This window comes from Lagopus leucura, unplaced genomic scaffold (genome assembly GCF_019238085.1).
Source record: "Lagopus leucura isolate 7727_CA_CO unplaced genomic scaffold, USGS_WTPT01 Super-Scaffold_100159, whole genome shotgun sequence".
In the NCBI taxonomy this organism is placed as follows: domain Eukaryota; kingdom Metazoa; phylum Chordata; class Aves; order Galliformes; family Phasianidae; genus Lagopus; species Lagopus leucura.
Genome location: NW_024962335.1, coordinates 2,191,260 through 2,218,179, shown reverse-complemented (window position 1 = coordinate 2,218,179; position 26,920 = coordinate 2,191,260). Strand labels below are relative to the sequence as shown.

Sequence of the window (26,920 nt, the reverse complement as noted above, 5' to 3'; positions counted from 1 at the left end):
TCCCTTCCCTTCCCTTCCCTTCCCTTCCCTTCCCTTCCCTTCCCTTCTTTGTGGACTTATGCTTTTGTGCATTGCTGAAGTGAGCAGTCTGAACCTTAGAAAGAGTTTAATGAACTTTGTGGAACAACCATTCTGCATGTGGTTATTAAACTGAGTTAATAAGCAGAAAGTCATTTAGGTGTATGTTTTATCCTTCTTTAGCTCAAATTACGTTATGCATTATGTAGCAATCATTACGCAGGAGAATTAGATTAATGATAGCCTGAAGCAGATATTCGAGACCTGTTGTTTTATAAAGAATTAGGTTTGAGATGAAAAACTTATTTTCCTATGAACTGTGCTGTAGGTGGTACAATCACTGATAACTGGTGGCAGATAATCATTCTAAATATATTACTTTTGATAATTTACAATAAATAGCACTAATGCTTGCATTTTTCATGTTTATTTGAGTTGGTTGATTCTTTTAAAATGTATTAGCTTAATCACTTGCTAGTGAGTTTTTTTTTCTTTCATCAGTATACAAATTAGTTTTTAGGACATTGGATACTATAAAACCTGTCAGCTACATACTAGTAGGATGTAGACACTGTGGAGTTACATGACATTAGACCTAGCTAATAATCAAATGAAGTATCTTTATCAGCTCACAATATCATTTGTGATATTCTACCTTAGGAATGAATATTGTAACAGTAACTGCTCCTATGTATGAAATGTTGTGACCTGTTTTCAAAGAAGTTTAATGTCATAATTCTTCAGTAATAGAATACTTGCTTTTAGACATTCTAGCCAGCCACAACATTTATACCAGTGGAGGAATAAATGTGGACAATCTCCTCTCATAATGTAAGATAACTGACAAGTATCAAGAATAGAGCATTATCAGTGATTCAGTACAGTATGAGTTTTGAAATAGCAAGTATTTAATTATTCATAACTGCAGTTACACAGTGGTTGTTCTTATATAATGAATTCTCCTACACCGTAATACTTAGAATAAATGTTGAACTGATCTATGCAAGATTATGCTGAAAATGTACATTCAATCTGTTAGTTGAAGGCATAGTCTAGTGCAAAGCTAAAGCAAACCAGACACCTTTTAGTGACTGTAAAATGTTTTTTTTTCTATATTTTTAAAACTAAAGGCAAAATCACAGCTTCTGCTGAAATCAATGTCAATTCTACCAATGGAAGAAAGATTTCGTTTCGGATGTAGAAAGCAGGAAATTTTCAGTCTTCTCCCTCTACCTTAGATATATTCAGTGGACCCAGTATTTCTGCATTAAGTCTTAGATGGGCCTATGTGCTGATGATATTCAAGGCAAATAATCTTTTACTGTGCTTTCAAAGCAGTTAGTATATTGTATATGTCTAAAATGCTTCTGTTTGTTGATATCTCCTTCACTTCTTTGTCCTTCGCTTGTGTATGATGTCCCTCAAAAAAGATTTGGGAATCAGTCATCCCAAAAGTTGTCTGTTAGCTGAGATCTGAAGTGAGCTACGTGTCTTAATTCCATTTAGAAGTTTGTAGCAATATACTCATCAGTGTGTAGGTATTATAATAACTGGCTTAGTGGAGACATATATATGTGTATGATTCTGTATAGCAAGTTGTCAGGTCATAGCAATGGGGAAATTTTACTATCAATGGGATAAGTTGTTATTTGTAGGTATGTTAACTACAGGACCTGACATCTTGTCTGCCAAAGTAACATAGACGTTACCAAAGAAAGATGTTCAGCAACTCCTGCTTAAGTATCATCACATCAGTGAAAGGTAAAATACTTTGTATACTGTGTAAAGTACAACTGAGTCTGCAGTCCTCAAGAACCCCAGGAAAGATTGCCATAAAAGTGAACGTAATTTACCAGCAAAAGATCTCTCTCAGGAATACAGCCTGAATTAAAACACCATGAAAAGACAGAATTCCTGATGAAGTATGTCAAGAAAACACTCAGAGTAAATCAGTGGTATATAGGAACAATTTTTTAGATTGGCTGGTTTTGTATGAGGAGTGAGAGATTTTGTTTGTATGCATACACATTTGTGTTTCAAAAAATTGTTTATATATCACTTATTTACTTATTTATTTCTTTATTGGAGGTGATTTCAAAATGACTGACTTGTGACAAGGCGTTTTTAAAATGTTTTTCGTCTAGGAATGAGACAAATTCATGGAACAAAGAGTGTGTTCGTTCATGCCTGCAGAGAGGGCTTTTTCTATACAGGAAGTATTTAAAAGGGAGAATTAAGAACCATATAAAGAGGGCCAAGAGTGTGTTTCAGAAAAGACAACAGAGGGAAAGTTGTATATAATAACTGTGTTAATCTCATGCCATTTATTTGAGTGTACAATTCTGTTCTAAAGAATGACATGAGGGCTGCTCCGAAAGCAACGCCTCTTATTTTATTCTTTTGTCCCACTGGAAGTGGATGTTGTTGGTATGGCAATAGAAGTTGAACCATCCCACTAATATTCCATTACATTTTGTTGCCATTTGACAGATGGCAGCAGAGGGGCAGTCTGACAGAATGGCGCCTGACATGAAAGTGTGTATGAAGCAAAGGGGTGTCATTTAATTCTTCCAATGGCACCCATTGACATTCATTAGCATTTGCAGAACATTTATGGAAAGCAAACAGTCAGTGTGAGCTCAGTGAGGCAGTGGGTGGTGCATCTCAGCAACAGTGCTGTCATAGCAGCTGAGAAACTGTGGGTCACCTCTAGTGGTGCAGATTTTTACAAGCACAGCATGCAGGTTCTTGTTCATTGCTGGCAATAATGCATGGCTTATAGTGGAGACTGTTGAAAAATAGTGTTTTGTGGCTAAGAATTTGCCCTATCAAAAATTGTGCTCTTTGAAGCTTTTGTAGTTTCCATAGAAATAAGTAGGAGACTTTACTTTCGGAGTGACCTATGTATTACCCATTTTCCAGGTCTGACTTAGCAGACTGCCAGCCCTTTTCCGCATTCCTAGCTGTGGTTGATGAAAACTGGTGCAGTGACCTTTCTCCAAAATTTAATTTTCAATTCCATTCTTCAGCATCTGTATGCTGAGCAAGTTACTTTTTTTTTTTTTTAAGATCAGCCTCCTAAATCTTTACTTCATTAGAAAGGTCAGAGAACAAAAAAGCCATCGGTGGAGGCAAAGACACCATTCAAATCAGTTCATATCATTTGAGTTCACATCAGTTACAGGGATACCCCAGTGTTTGGGTACCACAAAACCAAACTGTCCCATTTTTTGGGAAGGGTTGTGCTAAAGGTTTGAAGGGAACAATGTTGGAAGATGTGCAGTTAAGACTACAAAGTATCATGGGAAGTGTGGGCTCATGTTTCCCGTAAACCTAAGCATGCACAAGTTTGGCAGACACCTACTTTCGTGACTGCATGGATACAGCATTAATGAAACATCATCTTAGGAGGGAAAGAAACTGTCCTGTCTCAATTAATATAAGCTCTTTGTTTTGCTTCTCTAATTAATTTCATTTTATTTTCGTGAACATTTTAGGTGTATCAATACATGCATGAAACCATAACTGTTAATGGCTGCCCCGAGTTCCGAGCCAGGGCCACTGCAAAGGTAGGATACGTGCAACTGTTGAAGTACGTGGTACCAAAGTGACCCAGTAATTGACTGTGCGCGTGTGTGTTTCAGGTATTCGTGTGTACACTGTAAGAAAATTTAGACATCAGTGGCAGCCCAGAGTCTAGAACCAGTGCTACTTCCCAGGTAACAATCATAATGGAAAATTTAAACCTTTATGCTGCTTCTGTAGCTTAAGAAAAGAGAATGATTTTGTGGAAATTGATGTTTTTTGAAAAAGTGCTTTGCAAAAGCAAATCTACTGGGTAATTCTATAGAAGTCTGCCTGCTACAGTCTATATTTCAGTGGACTATTTTTGCATATATCTCATCCAGTGAGGACACAATGATTTAGGAGGTAGCAACTGCACAGTCAAAATTTAACTTCAATTAACAGGAGCTGTAGGTGCTGAGCAAGTAGTGAGGATGAGCAGTGACACAAGTGGCTGGATCAGGAGAATCCACAGCCGAATGCAAGTCCACTTTTTCTAATGCATTACCTGTTCTAATGAAGTATTTTGTCTCTCTGTTCGTATGAACCTGCTCCTCTCGTGTCCTTAGGCCATGACAGCTACTTTACTGCTATTAGTAAAATGGTAATTTTCTAAGGAAATCCACACAAACTTGAAGGAATATATTCTGTATTCTGGTGTGTAGTATGCTCTATATTTTCATAAGATGTACAAAGATAGACAGTTCCAGACAGGGACGTTCACTCACCATGACTTTATTTTTTCCATTATCGTTTTGTACTCAAGATTGTCTTCTGGATGGTAAAGCAGGTACTGTGCAGAACAAGTAAACCTGCAAAAGCCATAAATCCAGTTTAGAAGTATTTCATTATGGTCTCACTCCTGGGAAGTTAGTGACGGACTCCCAGAAATCTTAATGGGAATAAGATCTTACCATTATGCATTTGTGTTAGGAACTTTCATGTAAAGTTGCATCAAATGATGAAGGTTGGGAGTATGTTATTAAAAGATTTCTGCAGTGTTTTAGAAAAGTAAGCCCAATAGTAGCCAGCAAATAATATTCAAAACTTCAGTATATTTTCCTTACTAAGTAGAACATCAGGTTGTTCTGATTTTAACCTTCGTCTGAGATAAACTTAATGGACAATGTAAATTTTTAAGGTCTGTGCTGCAATATAGAGAAATGCGTATGTGAGATCCCGCTTTGTCTACACTACAACTAAACATAGAAATTTCTGCTATGTTGCATAATAAATGGGGAGAAATCCAATTAGTGTTTGCCATTCTCATTTCTTATTCATATAGAACAGCAGGGTTACAGAGCAATGTTTCGATACCGCAATATTTCCTGGTTATTTCTGGGCTGTCTGCATTGCATTCTCCTAGTGCATTCATGTCTGACATTAAATGTGTGCATGATGACGAGGTCTGCATGTGCAAAAACACCTAACCAAGAACGATCCATTATGTCATGTCATCTACTAGCTTCTATTAAGCATAAGCACTGTTAGGATGCTCAAAAAGTATTAGTGTAATGCAGAATTGTTCTAGCAGGTTGTCCTACAAACATACTTTGAAAAGGATGCAAATATTGTTTATTTAATGATTTACTGAGATCTGTAATTAAAGTAAAAAAACATCTGCAGTGAAAAACTGAAATATAATGTATTACAGTTTTCTAAGTACAGGCTTTACAGTTTGCTGTGTGGTTTTTTATTCCAAATTAAGATGAAAATCTAGGATTTTTTAAATTTATCTATAATTACATTCTCTTGAAATTAATTTTTCAATAAAAGTTTCAATCAGATTATATTGTAAAAAATCGTATTCCTGTTCCAGGAGTTATTTTATTAATGAAATTTCGTGAAGATTATAATTAAAATTCCTAAGACAGTGTCCTTTCAGGAATTTTTCTGTGCACAAAGAATAAAATAACCAATTCTGCACATTGGAAAGCAAAGCAGAGAGTTAACCATTCAGTTCATCCACTTTATTTCGGCTAGGAACACAGTGCAGTTCACATCATCTGATCCAACACTAGCACTTTTTCCCTGTGAAAAGGCGAAGAAGAACTGCAGTAGATCAGAAATGCTCACCCCTGCATAGACAGGCTTCCTGGTACCTCCTTCTGGCTCTGCTGCTAACTTTCTGAGTTACCGTTGACAAGTCACCTGAATTCTCTACTCTTCTGCTTATTCCTTTATTTCAAATGCAATGGCATGGAACTTAATTTTTGCAAAGTGCTTTCAGATAATCAGAAAAAAGAAAAAAAAAAAAAAGGCAGAATAAGATGCTGAAATGTTTTCACAGAGATGAGTTCTTCCTGCAGAATGAACAACAGAGTGTATCAGCGTTCTCCCAGTATAGCCAAATCACTGTTTTTTCTTCCAGGCAACAGTTGCTGCTTTTGCTGCAAGCGAAGGCCATTCACACCCGCGAGTGGTTGAGCTGCCAAAGACAGATGAAGGCCTGGGATTTAACGTGATGGGAGGAAAGGAACAAAATTCACCCATTTACATTTCCCGCATAATTCCTGGAGGAGTGGCAGAAAGGCACGGAGGGCTCAAACGGGGCGACCAGCTGCTCTCAGTTAATGGAGTGGTATGTGGAAATTCGATAGACCTTTCATTTGCATCTGGATTTTCATTTTCCACAGCTGTTCTGATACCCTGATTTAAAGTCCATATGAAATATAAAGAATTAGCTCTGCGAGTTACCTTCAGTTCTCATTTATGGTGTGGTGAGGCAAACAATTTTGTGCCACTACAATTTGTGTTGGAATGGAGGTTTCTTGAAGAGCTCCATTTTAAATTCACACCACATGCCGAACTAACAGGGAAGCTATATCTTTCTAATTGATAATTGAGCAAATTCCTTATGTAGTAAAAGCATTAAAACAGCTTTTGTTGTTTTTGCATTCTGTAGCCTCTGAGACATGCAGGTCTTTCCAAATATTGATGCCTCTGTGGTACTGATGCAGTCTTGTGACCTTCAGAGCATTAAAAAAAATAATAATAATAAATTGATAAACACATTTGCCACTGATTTGCAATGGCAAATGCCTTCCAGATTTCTTTTAATGACATTCACCCACCTATGACGTATTTACCAGAGAATTATCTGTGCAAATGAACTCATACAGGGAGCAGGTATGGTAAGTTAAAAAGGCACATTTTTACATATTCATTTTTCATTTAAGTCAGTACTGCAAGATGGAGTGTTTCACTGTAGTTTTATTATAAATGTCAGTATGGAGGTAAAAATAAAAGGCTTTTGGAACAGAGAGGGAAAATCAGGTTCCACCTGTAATAATATGGGTCAAATCTTACCTTTCATTTTGCCTTTTATTCCCTTTTACAAGGAAAAGTAAAATAAACTCCTAAAAATGTAAGCGTATGCAATCATATCACCCCACTCCTCTCTTAATGAGAACATAATCATTTTCAGTGTAAAACCTCCATCTGAACCTTGTATTTAAATACACCAAAGCGAGTCACAAGCAATTTCTGAATCCGGTCATAAATATCAGGCACTGCAGCTTAAATTTTCTCCTTGTTGCAAGTCTGTAAAGAATGAAAGAAGTGCCCTATTCTAATGCTTTCATGTTGTCATCTGTTTATGTCAAACAATAGGTATTCCCCTTGTCTTGAGTATCAGCATAACAATTCAGACAGGCTTTTTACCACTTATTCTATCAACAATCCTGTTCTCAAAAGAGAAATAATCATTCTGTAAGCTTCCTAGCCCCAGTACACAACAAGAAGAAAAAGATAAAAAACAAAGAAACAAAAGATCATTTAGCCCCAGGGAAAAAGAAATCGAATGAACATTTAATAAGTATATTGCCTGAACTTCACTGACTGGAAGTAGATTAAATAATTTTGTTATTGATCAGCTGTCTTTTCCATAGGTAAACAAATATTCAGCAGTGAGGAGTTTATCCACTAATTGATGTGTGATTCTCAAAAAATCCTTTTACTTTCAACAGTGTGTAGGCAAATACTGAGGAGGAAAGTAATGAACCTTCACTTAAATAGGTATACTGACTTCGACTCTGTTGTCACCTCTACTTCGTGATAGTCTTCCAAAAAAAAGAAAGTCACAAATGTGCTCCACAATGCATGTTAAGCTAATGTAGCAGAAAACACAATATAAAATTCCCAAATGCATGTAGGCATTGAGAAAGCTGATTCTGAGATACATCAGAGCTGCTTGTGCGTTCAGAGTCTGAACAACAGAATTTGGAATTTGAATTGCAATTTCATACTTGAAATAACGCCTATGAGCAACTGCTCACAAACCAGTCTTGGGCTCAATAAGCCCATACAATATAATTCGTTAAAAGAGAAAAATTATAGAACTGGCAACTTGTTTGCAGACAGCTTGAGACAGGAGGAGGTCTAAATTTAACATTGTTCACTGGTGCTAGTTCACTCTGCAACTCTGAATTCAACTGAAGAGAAGCAAATAGTATACAGTATGTACAATATAACAGACGGCTCAGCAGTGGAACACGGAATGAAAATGAAGTAAGTGTAACTTGTTTGTGCCCAGAATTTGGTGGTTATCCAACTTCATAATTATTGACATAAAATTAGAGCCGAGCGTTCAGAATCCAGATTCTTTGTCCCAGCATGAATAGGATGACTGTTCCTTCAACTGTTTCACCAGACGTTAAAGAAATTGCTTTCTCCTTATGCTGGGTATTTCCTTACATACTTTTGTCCCATACCCCCTAAAAGTAAAGGAAATTGAAAGCACCAAGCCCTGCAGATGGCTTGGCAAAGGCATTTGTTGGTGACTGTTAATACCTGGCAGAGATTCTTTGTTTATCAGATACCTGGTTTGAGTTCAGATACAGACAAGGATGTGAAATAGATATATAAAGGCTAGTTTCTCACCCAAGTGTTTGCTTACAGATACCTTGTAAAAATATTCTAGTCTGTCTCTCATCACGTGGAGTAACAACTGGATTCTCTTTTTTGTCTGCAAGGGACTGGGTTTTTGTTTTTGTTTTGTTTATATTTATGACAAGTCTGTTTGCTTGGATGCTGTAAATATTGGTGTTTCCTGAACCATGTCTGCAGTTCTTTCAGCTATTCCTGTCTGTGAAGTATTTCATCTTCCTTGTTAATACAATCTGCCAATGCAATAAAGGGAAGAAATATGAGAATATACATAGGCAACAATTGCATATTAAATCAAAATACAAAAATATTAGATCTCACCTTTGGTGGGCAGTTCTAAAGTAATATAAGTGTCAGATCCTTGCCACATCCCTAGCCAGTGTAATCCAGGCAGTGAAATCCCTTGTGCAGGCATGACTGATAGCAGCAGGAGCTTTTTGCCAGCACAGCCGTAGTGATTTGCGGAGAGAGGAGAAATCAATCTGCAAAACAACTTCCTTTGCTGGTATAACTTCTTTTCCCTACTCCAAGGGGTTTTCCTATTTATGTTGTGCAGCTTCAGCTATGCAGAAAAAGCATTTCTCGGGCTTTCAAAACATGAGTGCAGGTAGCAGTGAAGATGTTAATGGCAAGTATAGCAATGATTTAAAAGCAGCTGAAACTTTTGGTTAAGACCTGAGCTGGGTAAGTTTGGAGAGTAAGATTTGTTTTTAGCACAGCTATGTTTTATGCTGCCTTTGTTGGTTTCCCCATTTTGCTTATTTTTCAGAGCTCTGTATCATTACTATTCAAGTCAATGGGAGTCTTCCATTGACCTGGATAGCAACGAAGTCAAATGCTACATTTCTAATTAGAAAATACTGGCTGTAAACAGGAAAAAAAAGGCTGGAGGCAAATGGGAAGAAAACAGGCATTCATGAATTAAATACAGATTGCTAGTATGTATGAAGTGTTAAAGTACTCCATCTTATAATTCCTTTAAAGAATACATAAAATCACAATTCTTTATTCATGTCATTTACAACCTGGGGAAGATGTTTTAATTCGTATCTATGACTTCTTTTCTGAGAGCTCATTCACAGCATTCATCTACAGATTCCTATTTCAGCACTTTTTGGAGCATTACATTCACTGTTTCTTACACAGCAACAATTTCTTCTTCCAGTACTTTAAGCTAAACCTTTTTTTCCTCAAATTGCTTCTGGGTAGTAGTGTTTGTTCAGCAGATTTATCCCAGTCACAGTTTCTAGCAAATCTGGTCATCACGGATCATGAATTTTCTTGAAGATCTTTGAACAGGAAACCTAGTGGACAAATTTCATGAGCATACAGTTCCAAAACATGAAGCCATTCATTTCTCTCAAAAATCAAGTAGATGCTTAGAATCACAGAATGCTGTGGGTTGGAAGGGACCTTTAAGGTCACCTAGTTCCAACCGCTTGCTACAGGCAGGGACACCTCCCTCTAGACCAGGTTGCTCGAAGCCCCATCCAGCCTGGCCTTGAATGCTTCCGGGTTGGGGCAACGTTTATTTCAAGGTTTTCTCTTTTTCTGATAATCATTTTGGTACATCACATGAAACAACATTCATTGTTTCTCTAAGTTGCATTGTTTTTGAAGCAGCGTACATTTCTGTAGAAACATGAGTCTGTCAGTTGACCAAGACTATTGAAATAATTATTTGGATTAATGTGTTAAAGGACATTTACCAGGAGGCAGGATGATAAACACCATGGTGATAAGCTTGGATTGTGTTGTGTATATAATTTATGTAGAAGCGCATTGTGTCTGGTTTTTGAAACTTCTAAATCATTATTGCTAGCTCATGGTGTGCCACAGTGGAATTCTTATTCATTGTGTTCTTGGACAATGCTTCTCAGCATTTCTAGCATCTTCTAACATCTGACAGTTGCTATAACGATGCTAAGTTATTCTTTTAGCATGAAATGAGCATTGAATGTTTTTAACGCTGATGGTTCTCTCTGGAGGCCTTTGGTTATAGTCTCATTTTAAATAGCAGGGTATACATTGAAGTTTTAAACCAGCATGTAGTAAAAGCTTGTTTTCTTATTCTATGTGGGAAGAAATTGACATTTTTAAATGGTTTAAAATCAACATGAAGATCTCGGTGGTGTAAGCTTTTTTCTGCGCAGAGATACTTTTGTTTTTTGGACTATTTCCTACACCATGTGGGCAATCACACACCATTAGAAAATGTCACCCTTGTTCCTAAGGAGTGGAACAATCTACATGTATGAAAAGCACTCCAGTCAATCCATGTAATGATAGAAATTAAATATTCTTTTCACAGCCAAATTACTTCCCCCGTTTGGAAATCTACTGTTTCAAGCAATGCTAGCACAAAAATCAGAGCTTGAGCCCCCTTCGTTATGCATTTGGCAACACAGCAGGTTTCACCTTACTATTTTCCAGAAAGAGGAAGAAAATGTGTTTGTTAGGCAAGAACTTGAAATGCTTCAGGTGTCAGTGTTTGATTACACACAGCTAACCAGGTAAAGACCAGTTCCATTTGACAGAACCGCTGCCATTTCTATGTTCAATGTGTGAGCAGTGCCATCAGCTCCTTAGTGCAAGGGCTGTCCCTGGGAGCTGTGGGTGTGCTCCTCCTCCCGCAGCTCTGTGACTGCTCTGTCACCACCCATCACTCACAGTGGGATCCTGGCAGGGCCACAGCATAAGAGAGGAACCGCAATGTCAGACTTGCAATTTCTTCATTTCTTGCTAACATGTTAATAAGATTTTGTGTTCACTCTGTTCCACTTTATTTTTGTACCTTGCAATTAGAGTGTTTGGGTTTTTACTGCAGGAGCTGAGTTGGATTTTTTGCATTATTTTTGTTTGCATAAAGCACGTAGAGTATTTCCCCTTCTCTTCACGTGGATCGTAACTTAGGTTTGTAATGCAACCTAAAACACATTTCAGTTATGTAAAATATGAAGATGAACATATTCACAATAGTGTACAAGTCTTACTTAACTCCACACTTTCCTGTAATGGTTCCTTGAAAACTGTAAAGCTTGAAAATTTCCTAAAACCTTGACAGCTTTTTCATGGTAGCAAGTGCAAAAAAAGAGGACAGAGCTCTGGATCAAAGCAGCGTTTTTTGTATTAAATCTGTGCTCCTTGCCTCCAGAGCGTTGAAGGGGAGCATCACGAGAAGGCGGTGGAGCTCCTGAAGGCGGCCAAGGACAGCGTGAAGCTGGTGGTACGCTACACTCCCAAGGTGCTGGAGGAGATGGAGGCTCGCTTCGAAAAACTGAGAACAGCACGACGCCGGCAACAGCAGCAATTGCTCATTCAGCAGCAGCAGCAGCAAAATACACAGCAAAATCACATGTCGTAGGTGAGAGTATTCATTGTCTTCCTTAAGGCCCTCGGCAGGGCAGGGCCTGGCACCAGGACCCATCCAAGCCCAGCCAGGAGGAGGCAGCAGGGGCACCGAGGCAGCACCAGCCCAGTCCAAGGCCAGGACCAGCTGGGGACCTACGGGAGGGCCCAGCTGAGTGGGGCCCGAGGCTGGGCAGGGCAGGGCTGTGGGGAGCTGAAGCTGGCACAGTGGCCTGGCTGGAGCGAGGGCTGATGGCCCAGGGGGTGACATTGGGTCCTGCACCTGGAGCAGGTTGGGGAACCATTGGGGTGGACTGGGAGAGAGCCCTGGCAAGCACTTGCTGCACTGAGGACTAGGAGAGCTCATCCTTTGGTACGTTTCCGTGTGATCTGCCCCAATTAAAATGCATTTTGAAAATAGGTGAATGAAAGGCCTGCACAAATTCTGGAGCCAGTTTCCAAGAACCCAAAGATCGGTGCCCACTTGTATGCGAGCAAGACTGGCATATATGCAAGTCTTGCATATAAGAAATCTGCATTGCCTGGAAACAGCAGTGATAAGAGTATACTACCAGATTTTGATAGCTTGATATATTTTCAACCATACCTTTATTACAGTGCAACAGAGCATTAACATTTGCTGCTCATATATGAAGAAAAGTTTTTCTTGTACCGGTCCTTCTACAGGAACCCCACACTTCGGTCCATGCTTCCTGTGCAGGGAAGCCACAAGTCTTACCTCTCCTGTCCAGTTCAGCAGGAAGTACTCATGACTGATATTCAGTATTACAGCAGCTTCCAAGAGGCTTGTGCCTTTTCCAATGCTGTCAGAACTGGTGATGTGTGAGGTACAGAGATATCAAAGCCCAGATTTTCCTTAGTTGCATGTTTTCTGAAATCAGTGGCAGCTTGTGTCTTGAGTACGTATATAATAAATACACTGTTCTCCCAAATGAAATCAAATTGGAAGCATGTGGTAAAGTAAGAGCTTAAATCCTGATTCTCTACATTTTATACCAGCAGTTCCCAAAATGCGACATTTGTACCAATAATATTCTACAGCTGGTTCCTAAAGTCCTCTAGTGACGAGAAACTGAAGCTCCAAGTGGTGGTGTCATTGTTACTCCTTGACACTGACCTTTGCTGATACTTAGGGAAGAAAAAGCCCTGGTAGGCCATCAGACTTCCAGTTTCGTTGATGCAGGAAACAGTGAAGTCTGTGAAGATGTCTGTGAAGTTTAAAAAAAAAAAAAAAAAAAGGGTTTTTCAAATTTTTTTTTTTAGCAAATAAGGTATTTTTACTCATTTTACATTTTTATCTAAAAGGGGAAGAAAGGCAGGCAGAGACAGCTAGCAATTAAATTCCTCAATTCTTTGTTCTTGCTCTGAGAAATGTGTTTCTTTAATTCTAGGTTATTCTCAAGAAAAAAAAAGCCTCGATCAAGAGTGCAGTAATCAAGCAACCAGAGCTGTACTTCAGTATTCCATTAAAAGGAAGCAACTACAGAAACATGAAACAGAATTCATCTGGAAAATGTTTAGTACAAGAATAATGTAGTTAAGACAGCCATATAGAGGGTACTTATCATTATTAGACTTTTCAGAACATGGCAGTCACAGATACACAGTAGTTCTGTGACTCCATTCCTAATGAGAACAGCATGGTAAATAAATGCTAAGAGACAGAGAAGTCCAGGGCTTCCAAATAATGGTGTGATCTAATCTTGCACTCCTTACTCTCACAAAGTGGCTGGTTGGCTTTCTCTAGTCAGTGGAAGTGACTAAAGTGGCTTAAGGAGATCAAGATTGGCTGTTTTGGGGGACAGAGTCTTTCTTTATAGTTATCTCCAGAAATAAACAACTGCATCAGTTCAGAATTTTGCCACAGACATCAAGCTCACACATCGCACTTCATAGCCACTTTGTACAATATATTGTAGAGCTGTTTTAACCTAACTTCCTGTTTATAATTTTCAATTTTCCCTCTGAAAATAGCAATTTACTATATTTATAAAGTATTCCATTTGTAGAAGCAATTGGCTTTTTACTCTTGGCGTTTCCATATATTTTATTATGCATCAACAGAGTGAGAAAGTTTTAGGTCAATTTTAATTTTATTAGTGGTAAAGTTAGGGAATCCTAGAACTGTATTTTTAAACATAGGCATTGCTTGTATCTATTATAGCTACTATTCAGAAATCTATAACTGGATATATTATATATTTATTCCATAAAATATATATTGTCTGAATGTACCTGTTAGAGAAGTAGGGTCTTTGCTTAGCATGTATTGCAAATGTAGTAAGCTAATTTTAGCAAAAGACCAAGCTTTGTTTGGCAGATATTCCTGTGATAGCCTAATCTCAGCATTTTTGTATTATTTAATTTATTTTTCAGTCTAACGTTAATATATTTTAGAGAGGAGGAAGTGTAAGTCATTTCTTTTAAGACCCTCACATTATCATTTAAATCAATTTGAAGTTAAGAATTCTGACTTCTTTTTTTTTTAAATCAAACCAAATTGGAATGTGCAAACAAAATACTTAATTAATTTTACATTGTTTGCATGTGTGCTTTTCCAAAGAAAATAGTTAAAGTTGGAAGGCTATGAATGTCATCCACTTTCAAGAAATAAAGCAAATAGAATCCCCTTATCCTAATAAATAATCATTTAAAGCATGCCTTCTGTGCTACATTAGAAAAAGCTTGGCAGGGGGAAAAGAGCTTAAGGGAAGAGTCCTGCAGTCCTTGCATATTGAAGACTCTGCTGATGTCAGTGAACTTTAGCAATGTGAGGAATGTAGAAGTAGTGTGAGCCTGTGTTCTGATTGCGAACTTGGGAAAAAGTCAATTAATAGTTTAAAGGATCTATTCTCAGAGAGAGGCAAAACAAACCAGGGAAAATTGTCAGTAATGTATGTTAAAAACCAGATGCAGGCTGGCCAGCAGTCTTGTCAGTGTTTGATTAGTGTAAGTAGTTAGTGAAACAATATTACTGTATTTTTAAAACCAAACATTGTGAATATATCCAGAAAAAGCTCATTTTATACAGAGAAGTAATTCTATCCAGTGTTCGTTGGTGACAATGTCAATTAAGACAGTGGAGCTTGAGCACCACCAGAATTCAAGCTGAAATGTATTGTATTGTGCTCTGCACGGTATCTTTTTATACTTAATAAAATTGTATGTACCTATTTTAAATCTGTATTCTCGAACAGACACTGCTATTAATATTAACATTACAAATTGTTACTATGACTGCATATAACTGTTCTGTATCTCATCGGTATGATTTGAGTTACACTGATAACTGTGCATTTTCAGAGACCAAGTATTATTCAGATTTAGTCAGCCCACTGTACTGCATTTTTCCAAACTGCCTCACCACCTCCTCCCCTCCTCTTCCTCAAACAATCTAGATTTGATGGAGTGGAATGTGCTGATTAATAAATTTCCATAATGGAATGTCATTCATATAGAGAAGCATATCAAATTCATTCTCATATATTATTACTCAATAAATTATTTATGCACACTAACATTAACACTCCAGTCTTTGCCAACACTTAAAAATAAGGTGAAAGTAAAAATACAAGTAAAATGCAACTGATAATAAATTTGAAATGGAAACGGGGAGAAGTGTCTCCTTTGAGGTCATTTTCCATGCCCCCTACAGATCGATAAAACATACAGCCACTTCATCACAGAGCAATCTGTGTCTCTAAACCTATCATCCACATTTAGTTACAGACAGTCTTTTCATTTGTGGTTTTAATGCCCCCGGTCCTGATGTAGTAAAGCACACACATAGTAGTGTGCAGTAAAGTCCACACATGGACTGCTGAATTTGGACCTGAAGCGTGTGGAGGAGATCACGTAACACATGCAGGACTGCAGGTACTTGTGCATCACATTTTACCTGGCTGGTCTCCTGGCATTTGCTGTTTCACTATACAGAATTGACCTTCAGTCGACGCAGTGAGTTTTTTTGCTCACATTTACCCTTGGGTTTCCCTCATGTGTTTCCCCGCTCTGGCAGCAAATCGAAGGAGGAGATCCAATAAGTATTGTCTCTCTGTCTCCTTATTACAGTAACCAAAAGGGTGTCATGTGATTTTTACAAGCTCTTGCATTATGTTCACCAATGTCAAACATCCAGATGTAAGAATAGTACTTGATGGGTCTGCTGTTGTAGCTGTAGTTTTTCTATGGCACTTTAGAGGGGATTTAAGGATTTTATATCCGTCGATAAAGGGAAAAGCTCACCAGGCTGCATTTTCCTCTTCTCCTACAGTTATAAGCACAGATGAAAGGTCAATGAATGCACATGAGTGGAAGCTGTGACAAAGACACCTGCAGTTCCTCGGTGAATAATGCTGCAGAACTCTTAGTCCTATACGTTGTACCTTTTGTAGATGTTTATCTCAGCCAGGCTTCCAGTCTGACCTTTAGGTGCTCCTCTAGAAGGCTCAAAAATACCTGCTACATTTGCTGAATAAGAAACTGTTTTATCAGCTACTAATTGTAGGGGTTTGGGAGTTCTATATGTCATCTAACAGTGCCGTACAAGAGGAAGGATGGTTTTGCCTGTATTTGAAATAGCACAGGATTTTAAACATGAATTCAGAATTAAAAATAGTTACTATGTGTATACAAGATGTATTTCATTACAAGATGAGAGACTTTCAGAAAGTAGCAATTATGTTAAAAAGCATGAGATTTAAGAAAACAAAACTCAGGTTTCAAAACCAGAGTGAATTCTAGGACAGTTTTCAAGAATGCTCTGCATGCTAAATTATGTCCTGTGAGAAATAGAATCCATTGTACTTACCCATGAGAAGATCAAGATGAATTAGGGATGTGTTCAAACAGCCGTGCCAGCAGACCCAAGCACACTCTGCTTCTCCATGGAGCAAATGCAATCTTGAGCTCTGAAGCAGCAAAAAGATTTGGATACATACTTGATGGATTCATTACCTCTACCTTCAGCTGTCTGAAAGCAAGCTGCAGAACTTAAAGGAACTGTTTCCATGGTCAGTGGCGAGTTAGAGGCATCCTTAGAATGTGATTCATTCCACCTGTCTGACATCTATCCAACATGGGATAAGGTGTCCTTTAAAAGGGTCCTTAAGCAGAGCCACCAGCTGAGCAGAGAACCTAAATGCCCGGTATGGAGGAAGCGGTGTCTTTTGTTCTCTTTGCTACTTTCTCATGCACAGCTTCAAATAAGTTGATAATCAAAACAGCAAACAGCCAGATATGTAAATAAATAAATAAGCCACCAGGGTTTGAATTCCCTAATCTGAGATCACTACCCATGTAGCTCACATGGTGAATAGGCCTCACTTTTCTTTGTAAGGTGATTCCTGTTGCTGCAGCTGTCTGTTCTGAAACACTCAGAAATGTTTCATCTAATTCCCAACATAACAATATACAGTAATTCTAAGAGAAATTTAAAAGCTCAGGGCAGGTATTCCTTAGCAAATTCTGTGTTATATGCAGGAGCAGACTACAAGCTTCAGTTCATGAATGTTAAATAGCAGAAGTCTGTGCTGCCAGCAGGAACACGGGGCTAGTCATGTGCATCTTATCTACAGCCCAAAAGATGAACAGTTGCTTTTGATTTTTGGTTATAGAGGTGCACAAAATTCAAAGCCATCAAGTTTCTAATGTGGGAATTTCTGATAGCAAGAGTCACAGCAATACTTTACCATTTAGAAACCTGCAGCTCTCCAGGGTTAACTGAAAAGATGAGAAAAGAAGAAGATGTCTCTAAGGAGTAGCCAAAATCCAACAGAAAAAAATAATTCCCACAGGAATTTAATCTCTCATCTGCTTTGAGTTTATTTTCTTGAAATTACTTTTACTGTTACGAACTTATCTGACCAGAAGGGAATCATAAGGTCCACCAAGTGCACTTACTTTTAACAAACCCTTGAAGAACTGAGGGGGTAGATGAGTACCTCTTCTCTTCCTTCATCCATTCTTTCTCTGAGGTTTACATCAGGCTGGGTTCTGTCTGCAAGAAAGTAACGCTCGAATATATCCTAATGATATAGAATTTTTTCATTAGTCAGTTCACAAGGTCACAGAATGGCTGAGGTTGGCAGCGTTCTCTGGGTCCATCTGCTCCAACCTCTGCCCAAGCACAGGCACCAGAGCAGGGTGTCCAGCACTGTGTCCATGTGGCTATTGAGGATCACAGATCATAGAAGGTCTCCAAAAAGGAGACCACAGCCTCTCTGGGTAGCCTAGATGCTCCATCACTCTCACAGCACAGAAACACTTCCTGGTGTTCAAAGGGAACCTACTGTGTTCCACTTTGTGCCCAATGCCACTTGTCTTGGCACTGGGCACCACTGGAAAAAGCCTGGCTCCATCCTCTCTGCATCTTCAGGTACGTCTACACACTGAAGAGACCCCATCCTCTTCTCAGACTGAACAGTCCCAGCTCTCTCAGCCTTTCCTAACAGGAGTGATGCTCCAATCCCCTCTTTATCTCTGTGGCCCATCACTGGACTCTTTCCACTACATACATGTCCCTGTTGTGCTGATGGCCCCAGAACTGGACACAGTGCTCCAAGTGCAGCCTCACCAGTGCTGAGTAGCAGGGAAAGATCACTTCTACTTAGAATTAGCTTTTCATAGAATCATAGAAAGGCCTAGGTTGAAAAAGTCCACAATGATCATCTCGTTCCAACCCCCTGCTATGTGCAGGGTCGCCAACCACCAGACCAGGCTGCCCAGAGCCACATCCAGCCTGGCCTTGAGTGCCTCCAGGGATGGGGCATCCACAACCTCCTTGGGCAACCTGTTCGAGCGCGTCACCACCCTCCGTGTGAAAAACTTCCTCCTAATATCCAACCTAAACCTCTCATGTCTCGGTTTAAAACCATTCCCCCTTGTCCTATCACTATCCACCGTTGTAAACAGCCATTCCCCCTCCTGTTTATACACACCCTTCAAGCACTGGAAGAACACAATGAGGTCTCCCTGGAACCTTCTCTTCTCCAAGCTAAACAAGCCCAGTTCCCTAAACCTTTCCTCATAGGAGAGGTGCTCCAGCCCTCTGATCATCTTAGTGGCCCTCCTCTGGACCCTTTTAAACTGATCCAGCAGATAACTTTATCCCAGGAGTCACTTTTCAAACATTTCTGTTCAGTGAAAGAAATGCAGAGGATAAACAAAATACTTTTGAAGTACCAAGAGTAACCAATGCAGAGCTACTGAAATGGGAGCATATTTATGACTTTAAACATATGCATGAAATCTCCAGGAATGTTTGTTTGTTTTGTTTTGTTTTGTCTAAATACATAACTTTGCTGTGTTGGGAGGACTAGGTTTGGGTAAGAATAAGGTCTTGTTAAAAAGAGAAACCTTGTGGGAAGTGTACGGTCTCCTCAGCCAGCTGCAGCATTTGGGCTTATCCAGCTCCCCTCCTGCGGGGCTCTTGCTGCAGCTGCACCACATCCCCTGTCTGCTCTGCTGTGGCCACCAGACTCAGCTGTCTTTGTCCCAAACGTGTTGTTTCTTATGTATCTATGGCAAGTCCAGAGTCTATTGTACAAACATACCCAGCTAGCCTCACCTGTATGCTACTGTTCCCGGAGCTGCAAATTGGCTCTTCCGCAGCTCAGAGCGGGATGAACGCTCTCGTGGAGCCGCCTGGTGCCCGCCGGTGCTCACAGCATCCTGGCGTTATAAATGCGGATGCACACAGATGCGTGTAACTTTCATTTCAGAATATTTCTCCTCTCCACGTTTCATTGTGACTGGGCAGTTCAAAAAGGCTCCATTTAACAAAGCACCACACGAGCAAATACTCCGTGCTTTCAAAAGAGTGTACAGTAATAAGGTGGCAGCAATAGCAGCAGTATTCATACCTGGTTAAGAAATCTATGGTTCACACTAGGTACTGCTCAGTTCAATGGGAGGACTGCACTGCACACCTGCTGCTCCTCAAGGTCTCGATGTGCTGATGAATACAAGGCATCAGATCCAGCTGCACCCCCTAGCTCTAGAGGCATTTCGTTTCTCTGTTCCTGGGCAAACAATGCATTCTTCCTCTTCTCCACACTTTACACCAGCTTTTACCAAGGTTTTGACGTTCAGCTTATGTACTTAACTATTTGAAAGCAATGTCTTTTTAAAGCAGGATAAACAATCTAGGAGCCAGAATTTGGTTCATCACACCGTGGTTCATCTTCTCAGGCAGCTGCCTCCCTGGAAGACTTAGAAGTAAACAGTGTCAATGGAAGCACCAGCTTGTCACAAGGAAGCTGGAGATGATTGGCAGCAATGTTAGAACGGAAAGAAAACACACACACACAAACAAACAAATAAGACATCCACAAAGGAAGGCAGCCAGGATAAATCAGTCCTGCATTCTGCAGGTTCCAGTGGAGAAGTCACCAACGACCTTCACAGTTGATCCATGAAACGTAAAGAGCAGAGGCTTCTCCTTAGAGCCAGAGGTCACATCTTCTGTTCAGTGTCTATGTGATGTGTGTGGGACTTAACAGAAGACCAAGTTCTTCAGCTCTGCTAGAAAACCATGCACTCTGACAATATTTACAGTCCTGAACAAAGAGGGGTAAAATGAGATCTTATCCTGGAACAAGGATTTCACCTTCACCTTTTACCTTCTTCACTGAAAAAAAAATATTGCAGTTTCTTGTTCTCCTTGTAGGAATGTCCTGTTCCCAACTTGCCACTGAAGAAAATATATCAGATTATTATATTCCCTCCTTCCCTGCCTTCCTGTTCCACTCATGAGCTTTTATCATGTCTTTATCTTTCATCTAGATCCTTTAATATAGAACTGCATCTTCCTTCAGTCATCCTCTTCTGATGTTAAATAAATTAAACAGAAGTCCTAGGTTACTCTGCAAGCTACATTGTTTGTGGTAGAGAAGCCATTCAGGAATCCTTTATCACATTTTTTGCCTTTCCTCCAGTCTTTCCCATTTTGCTACATAAAGTTTTAGACAGAGTACTAGTGATGTCTGTAAAGTCTGAGGGCACACTGGGATTTTTATAATAGCATAATGATATTTTCTGGCAGTTTGTTATCTCTTACTTTACAATACCTAAAATCTAATTTGCTTTTCTAACTACTCCAAGTATTGAGCTGAACTTTTTGCAAAACCATTTATTATAATTCTCAGATCTCTTCCCCAAGCGGTAATCAGCAAGACATCTCAGTTTTATGTGTAAAGTTAGGGATGTTTTTTTCCCATGTGCCTCATTTTCCATTAATCAAAACTGACTTTCATCTGCCATTTTAAAACTCACCCACTGAGTATCATGAAATCTTTCTACAGTTCTTATAGCCAGTCCTTATTTTTATTACCCTAATTTATTGACATCAATAAACATTGTCTTCTAGCTGGTGATGGCTTTTTCCAGATCATTTATGAATATGTTATATGGTGTGGATTCCTGCAGAACTTCACTAATGAAACTTCCAGAGGCACTGAGACATGGCCAAAGATCTGAACACCCCAGGAGATGCACAAGACACTGAGCATAACCTGCTTTTGTGTGGAGCAGCTGATAACTCCCAACTTGGTTACTCTCATCTTGCTCTGCTTCAAGTGGGAGGCTGGACTTCAGTCTCCAGATTCAGAATCACAGAATGATTTGGCTTAGAATGAACCTTAAAGACCATCCAGTTTCAACCCCCTCTGCTGTGGGCAGGACAACTCCCACAAGACCAGGTTATCCAAACCCCCATTCGACCTGGCTTTGAACACTTCCAGCAATGGAGCTTCTCTGGGCAACCTGTTCCGTGGCCTCACCACCTATGCAGCAAAAAATTTCTTCTTAAAATTTTGTCTGAATCTTCCCTCCTTTAGTTTAAATCCATTAACCCTTGTCCTATCACTAGACTGCCTGATACAGATTCCCTCCCCATCTTTCCTCTTGGTCCCCTTCAAGTATTGAAAAGCTACCCCTGGAGCCTTTTCTCCAGGTTGAACAAGCCCTGGAGCCTGTTCAACCTGTCTTCACAGGAGAGGTGCTTTGGTCCTCTGATCATCCTTGTGTTCCTCTTCTGGATCCATTCCAGCAGCTTTCTTGTGCTGGGGGCCCCAGGCCCGGACACAGAACTTCAGGTGGAGCCTTAAGAGAGCAGAGCAGAGGACAATCACTTCCCTCAACCACACTGCTTGTGATGCAGCCCAGGATTCAGCTGGCTTTCTGGCTGTAGGAACACACTGCTGGCTCAATAATTCAGTGTTTTTTACACCAATAACCCTGAATCCTTCTCTTCAAGACTTATTCCTAAATAAGGTACCTATTGCTTAATGTCAAATTACTTCTCTGTCTTCCTTTTGCTGTTTTGGAAGAAGCTGAGAAAATACATCCTTTTCTCTCCTACCAGACAGAGGTCTTTCCCATTCCTCCTCAAGGAGCCCTACCACTCATTGCACCTGCTCCTCCTTTGGAAGACTGCTGGCCTGCTACTAGGCTACCTTGTGGTTTCCCCAGCAATATGGAAAGGAAAATTGGTTAAACAAAGGCATACTGTGTAGTAAACGAAACAATTCCCTGTATTTTACGTCTGTTTTGCCTTCTGTAATGGGCATTTTCCTCTGTTTGGTATCTGCAAAGAGACAACAACAACAAAAACACAAGCAGAGCTTCCTCTTCCTAACAGACTGAAACCGGAGACATATGGCGAAAAGAAATAAGAAATTCTTTCATTAAAACTTGAGCAAAACAAACAATTATATTGCCAAAAATATTCGATTTATTTTCATCACTTGCCTGGAGTCTTCAGCGACTGCTTGGAAAAGAACTGATAGGAATGTTGAAAGCCAGCATCCACCACAGGTCACAGTGTGTGATCACACACACCAGCACCAATGTGTCACTGTGCCTGGTGGCTCTTGGGGCTGCACCTCTTAGTTCCTTACAGCCTGTGTCACTGTGGGCCTGAGTGCACCTCTTGCGCCAGGAGGTCTAGAGCCACCAAAGCAGCTCTGCTCCAAAGATGTTCTACTTAATGTGCACACATACATACTTCCCAGCTGCACGTACACATGTTACAGTGTCAGCCTACTCCTTTCCATCCTGTGTACTCACCCTGAGGCCAACCACAACAGGCAGAGGGCCCTGCCTGCTTTCCAGAGGGTCTGCACACCTTATTGTTCAGCTGAGAAGTTGTTGAGCCATCTATGAAACTTGAACAGGATCTATCTTCAAGTGCATCTATGCACTTGAACAGGATTAGCACCTGGAGAATCATTTGCTCACAAAATGGTAGCTCAGTGTTGTGTTTTGTAGTTATATCCCAAAATCCTCTGAAGGCATCAATTTCTGAAATCCTCTAGATGGGCTGTTGAAGCACCACCCACCTCTTTCAAAAAGCAAGCACTCCATAAATCGACTTCATACAAAAGACAGCCATAATAGAGCACTATAAATTAATTTATGAAAATTCATGGCAGATGGCACATAGTATCACAAATTATTGTGCACAAAGTTTGCCAGCATGAAACTAGATACAATAGCAAATTATACCTCGTGTACAGATTTTAAGACACTCTAAAAAAGGTGAGAAAATGACACTTATGCAACCAGCATATGACTAACTCTGCTTTTTAGCACTTTTAAAGTGCTGTTATTTATTAGGTACTGATTATCTCTTAAAGGCATAATCACAGAACAAAACTTTATTGCGTTGTACAGTACAAGAAGAAAACTAGAAGAAACGACTGCCATCTATAGCCCAAAACACATAACTACACACCTGGATTTATAATGCATGCCCTCAGCTTCAACAGTACGTGCCATCATGAGCTGATCAAGCATAGAAATATCCTATTGAATTTAGGTCTTACTGAAAGATTTTCTAAGGCATTCATCTGTCCATAAGGAGAGGTAAGATCCAAGGATTAGATCCCAAGGGTGTTATGGCAGCTAGGAAAAATCTTCCCATCTGAGGCAAAAAATTCTTCAGGGTATGATTTACCCTGTATAAGGCAGCACAGGAAATCACCCTACTCAGACACTGCTGTTGTGGACAGCTGCTTTATATGTTACAAAGATGGCTTCTGAATAGCCTGGCATGAAAGCAGTGAATATCAAGTGGAGGGGAAAAATAATTTATGGAACTTCGGGTGCAAAGTCAGGAGAACTTACTTCATATTTATCAATGCAATGAATCGAATTGCAATTACAAATTCTTAAATTGTTCAATTATAATTCAGTGGACTGCAGCAAGCCAAGCAGTCAGATAATCTGGAGATGGGATTGGACAACATGTGCCTTTTAATTTGCCATTGAAAAAAAAATTCTTTGCTTTTCTCTAGCTCCCTGAAAAGTGTCCCTTATTAACAGATTTCCTGATTGCAGTTTAAAAATAAAATAAAAATAAAAAAGCATTCTAAGCAGACAATTGTTTGTTTGTTTTACTTTGTTTCAAATATCATTTGGGATGTTGATTTTTACTGTCAACTTACTTGTAGATGCTGACATTTCCTAGCAAGAATGGAGCCATGTAACAGGCTTGGTTCTGCCCGTCTTTACTCCAGCTTAATTCCTAATGCTTGCAGAACAAATTCCTGGAAAATGTGAGAATGATGTTAAAGGACATTTCTGTCCAATGAAGTCCACAATTTCAAAACAAAACTGTGGAGAGATGGCAACATCTGGTGTATCAGCATTATTTCTAAGAGGACTAAGCGCAACAGAAAGAAGGATTCACTTTAAACATGCGAGGACAGCATCCACATTTATTAGACCATTTCCCCAGTGACTCACACAGAAAATTGTTTTGGGTGTTTTGCTGCCACTCTGCATCACAACAGCTTCTGGTGAGTATGAACAGCAGCCTGGCTCTTTGTCAGGCATTAGTAATAGAGGGTGGTTTTATTAGAGCTGTGTACACTTTTCAAACAGTTCATCCCTCAGGGAAAGAGATAAGCAGGTAGAATCAGGGTAAGCCATTAGAAGCATCCTGTTTACTGCAAGTGAGACCTTGCTGATTTAGTATCCTTAAGCATGCCGGGAATCTGCTGTGGGTGAGTGCCATTACTTTGAGTCACTTCATCATTTCATCAGAGGATTTTAAAGGATATAAGAAAAAACGTGGTGACTTCCAGAATCAGGAAAATACAGGCACATGGGGAATCATGCCAAATTATAAACTGCAAAGAGAGGACAAAACCTCTGCCTGGGCATTGCTGCTGCCTTAAGCCTTATCCTGTGAGCAGCTGCCCATGCACACTGAGGGTATTCAAAGCAACTCAAACACTGTAAGAAGACTAAGGCATGCTGTGCTCTGCTGCAAGACCACGTGGCACAGCCCAGTCCTTATAGCAAGCCCCAGCAGCGCTGCAGCCTGCAATTGAGCTCTCCCAGCAATGTAACAGACAAATTTCTAGCATGTGTGTCTGAGCTAAATGCTGATGCCATTTTACCCTCACTTCATCAGTCTGCTTCTCAGACTTTCACCATTCAATTCAACAACAGAGAGTAAAAATATCTTTAGGTGACACAGATTTATTTTTCTTCAACTTGCAGTCAGCGATCTAAGTTGCTGCAAAAGATACTAAGTGTAATAAGCAAATATGTTCTTGTTTGGCATGACTGAATTCAAATATACTACTGCATGCAAATGTACTTTAAAAAGTACATGGTCACCATTAGAAAGAAACCTTCTCTAATACTTGTTTCAGTAAGCTCATTTAGTGTTTATCAGGAGCATTGCTGCAATCATCCTAGACTCCAGATTGCCCCAGGAGAATCAGGTTTGCAAGGAGACCTCTGGAAAACAAGAACATAGTCACTGGTGGTGGTGGTTTGGGATCTCCTTGTCCTAGCTGCTGTCACTCTCTGCCCTCCTAATCAAAGCACTCTCTCCAGTACAAGCAGGAAAGGGCCCTGATTCATCTTCTTCACCATGAATGAGTGCTGTAAATGCTAACCTGTGTCACAGAAGGGAAGCAACTTTACAGACACTCCTACTCTTTAAATGAAGTATTAATTCCTGCTTAGACCACAAAATGAAGGGTTCAAGCAGATGAAAGAAGTGCTAATCTTAACTATACTAACTAAACTCTAACTAAAAGACACTGTCAGATGACATTTAACTTAAGACATGATCTCCATCACATTTTTGGATTTAGGCAGAGCCCTGATTTGCATAACATTCCCAGGCACTGCACTGGGAACTCAGGTGCCTCACTGTGCACAGTGCATTTCCCTTACGACAGCACTCTGTGAAGTTAACTCACTTTGCACCAGAGATCACTAAATCCCCATTGTGAATCTAGAGTTTCATTCTCAAATATATTTAAAGACATAACCCCACTGGAGAGTTTGAGCCTTTGCTGTAAGACACTGAAAATTGCTAACTCCTATAGATTTCGAGACTTTAAATAGCATTCTTTTTTTTTCTTTTTTTTTTAAGGTACATATTTAAAACTCTGCACTGCGACATTTTGAAAAGTAGGACTTTTCAAATAACCTTATATTCTTCAGAAAATTCATCCCTTAAACTTCAGAACCCTTAAACAAATTAGACCTTGTCCTATACTTCCTATTTTTTTAATTCAGACTGGAAGGATGCTTGCAGTGATTAGAGTTGCTTTGGGGCCCAAAATAGATTTACCATTTCCAAACACTTACCAGTGACAGCTGAGTGGCATAATGGTGCTTTATCCCAGGTTAGTGACAAAATAAATTGCTTTTCTAGTGCACATATACAGCTTTATAAAAAGAATGATCTCACTGGAAGAAGAATTCTTCAGCTTTGAATTCCCAAACCCAAAAGGCCTCTGCTGCAACACCCACCCCTGGTGAATGGTGAATCCAGGAGAATTCCCAAACGTCCAGTGTGTCACCTCAAGATAGGCTCATCTGTGAAGACCAAAGGAAAATAGATCATAGCACTCTTAAGTCCAAGTGCTGCTGAATTCTTCTTATTTAAGTATTGGTATGCTATACTTTCTGCTAGATCAATGATACACTTCTAAATTTCAATTTTCAGGCTACAGATATTTGAGTCACATTTGGCTGGGACACAAAGCATACACTTTCAATAGGGATTTGACTTCTTTTCCACCACTCACCAATTGCTTCATTTTATTTAATT

At 39.6% G+C, this 26,920-nt stretch overlaps 1 protein-coding gene across 2 annotated transcripts in view; it reads left to right on the top strand.

Annotated features, from left to right (window-relative positions):
* Positions 1 to 15,451, top strand: part of LIN7A (lin-7 homolog A, crumbs cell polarity complex component) — a 48,414-nt gene extending 32,963 nt beyond the window's left edge. The window contains exons 3-6 of one of the 2 annotated variants that reach the window (XM_042890482.1): positions 3,516 to 3,587; positions 5,954 to 6,163; positions 11,624 to 11,829; positions 13,230 to 15,451. In XM_042890482.1, the coding sequence (XP_042746416.1) occupies positions 3,516 to 3,587; positions 5,954 to 6,163; positions 11,624 to 11,829; positions 13,230 to 13,272 (531 nt within the window). In that variant the 3' untranslated portion in view covers positions 13,273 to 15,451. Of the gene's footprint in view, positions 1 to 3,515; positions 3,588 to 5,953; positions 6,164 to 11,623; positions 11,834 to 13,229 lie in introns of both variants that reach the window. The other variant, XM_042890483.1, reaches the window with a different exon arrangement.
* The last annotated feature ends 11,469 nt before the right edge of the window (positions 15,452 to 26,920 follow it).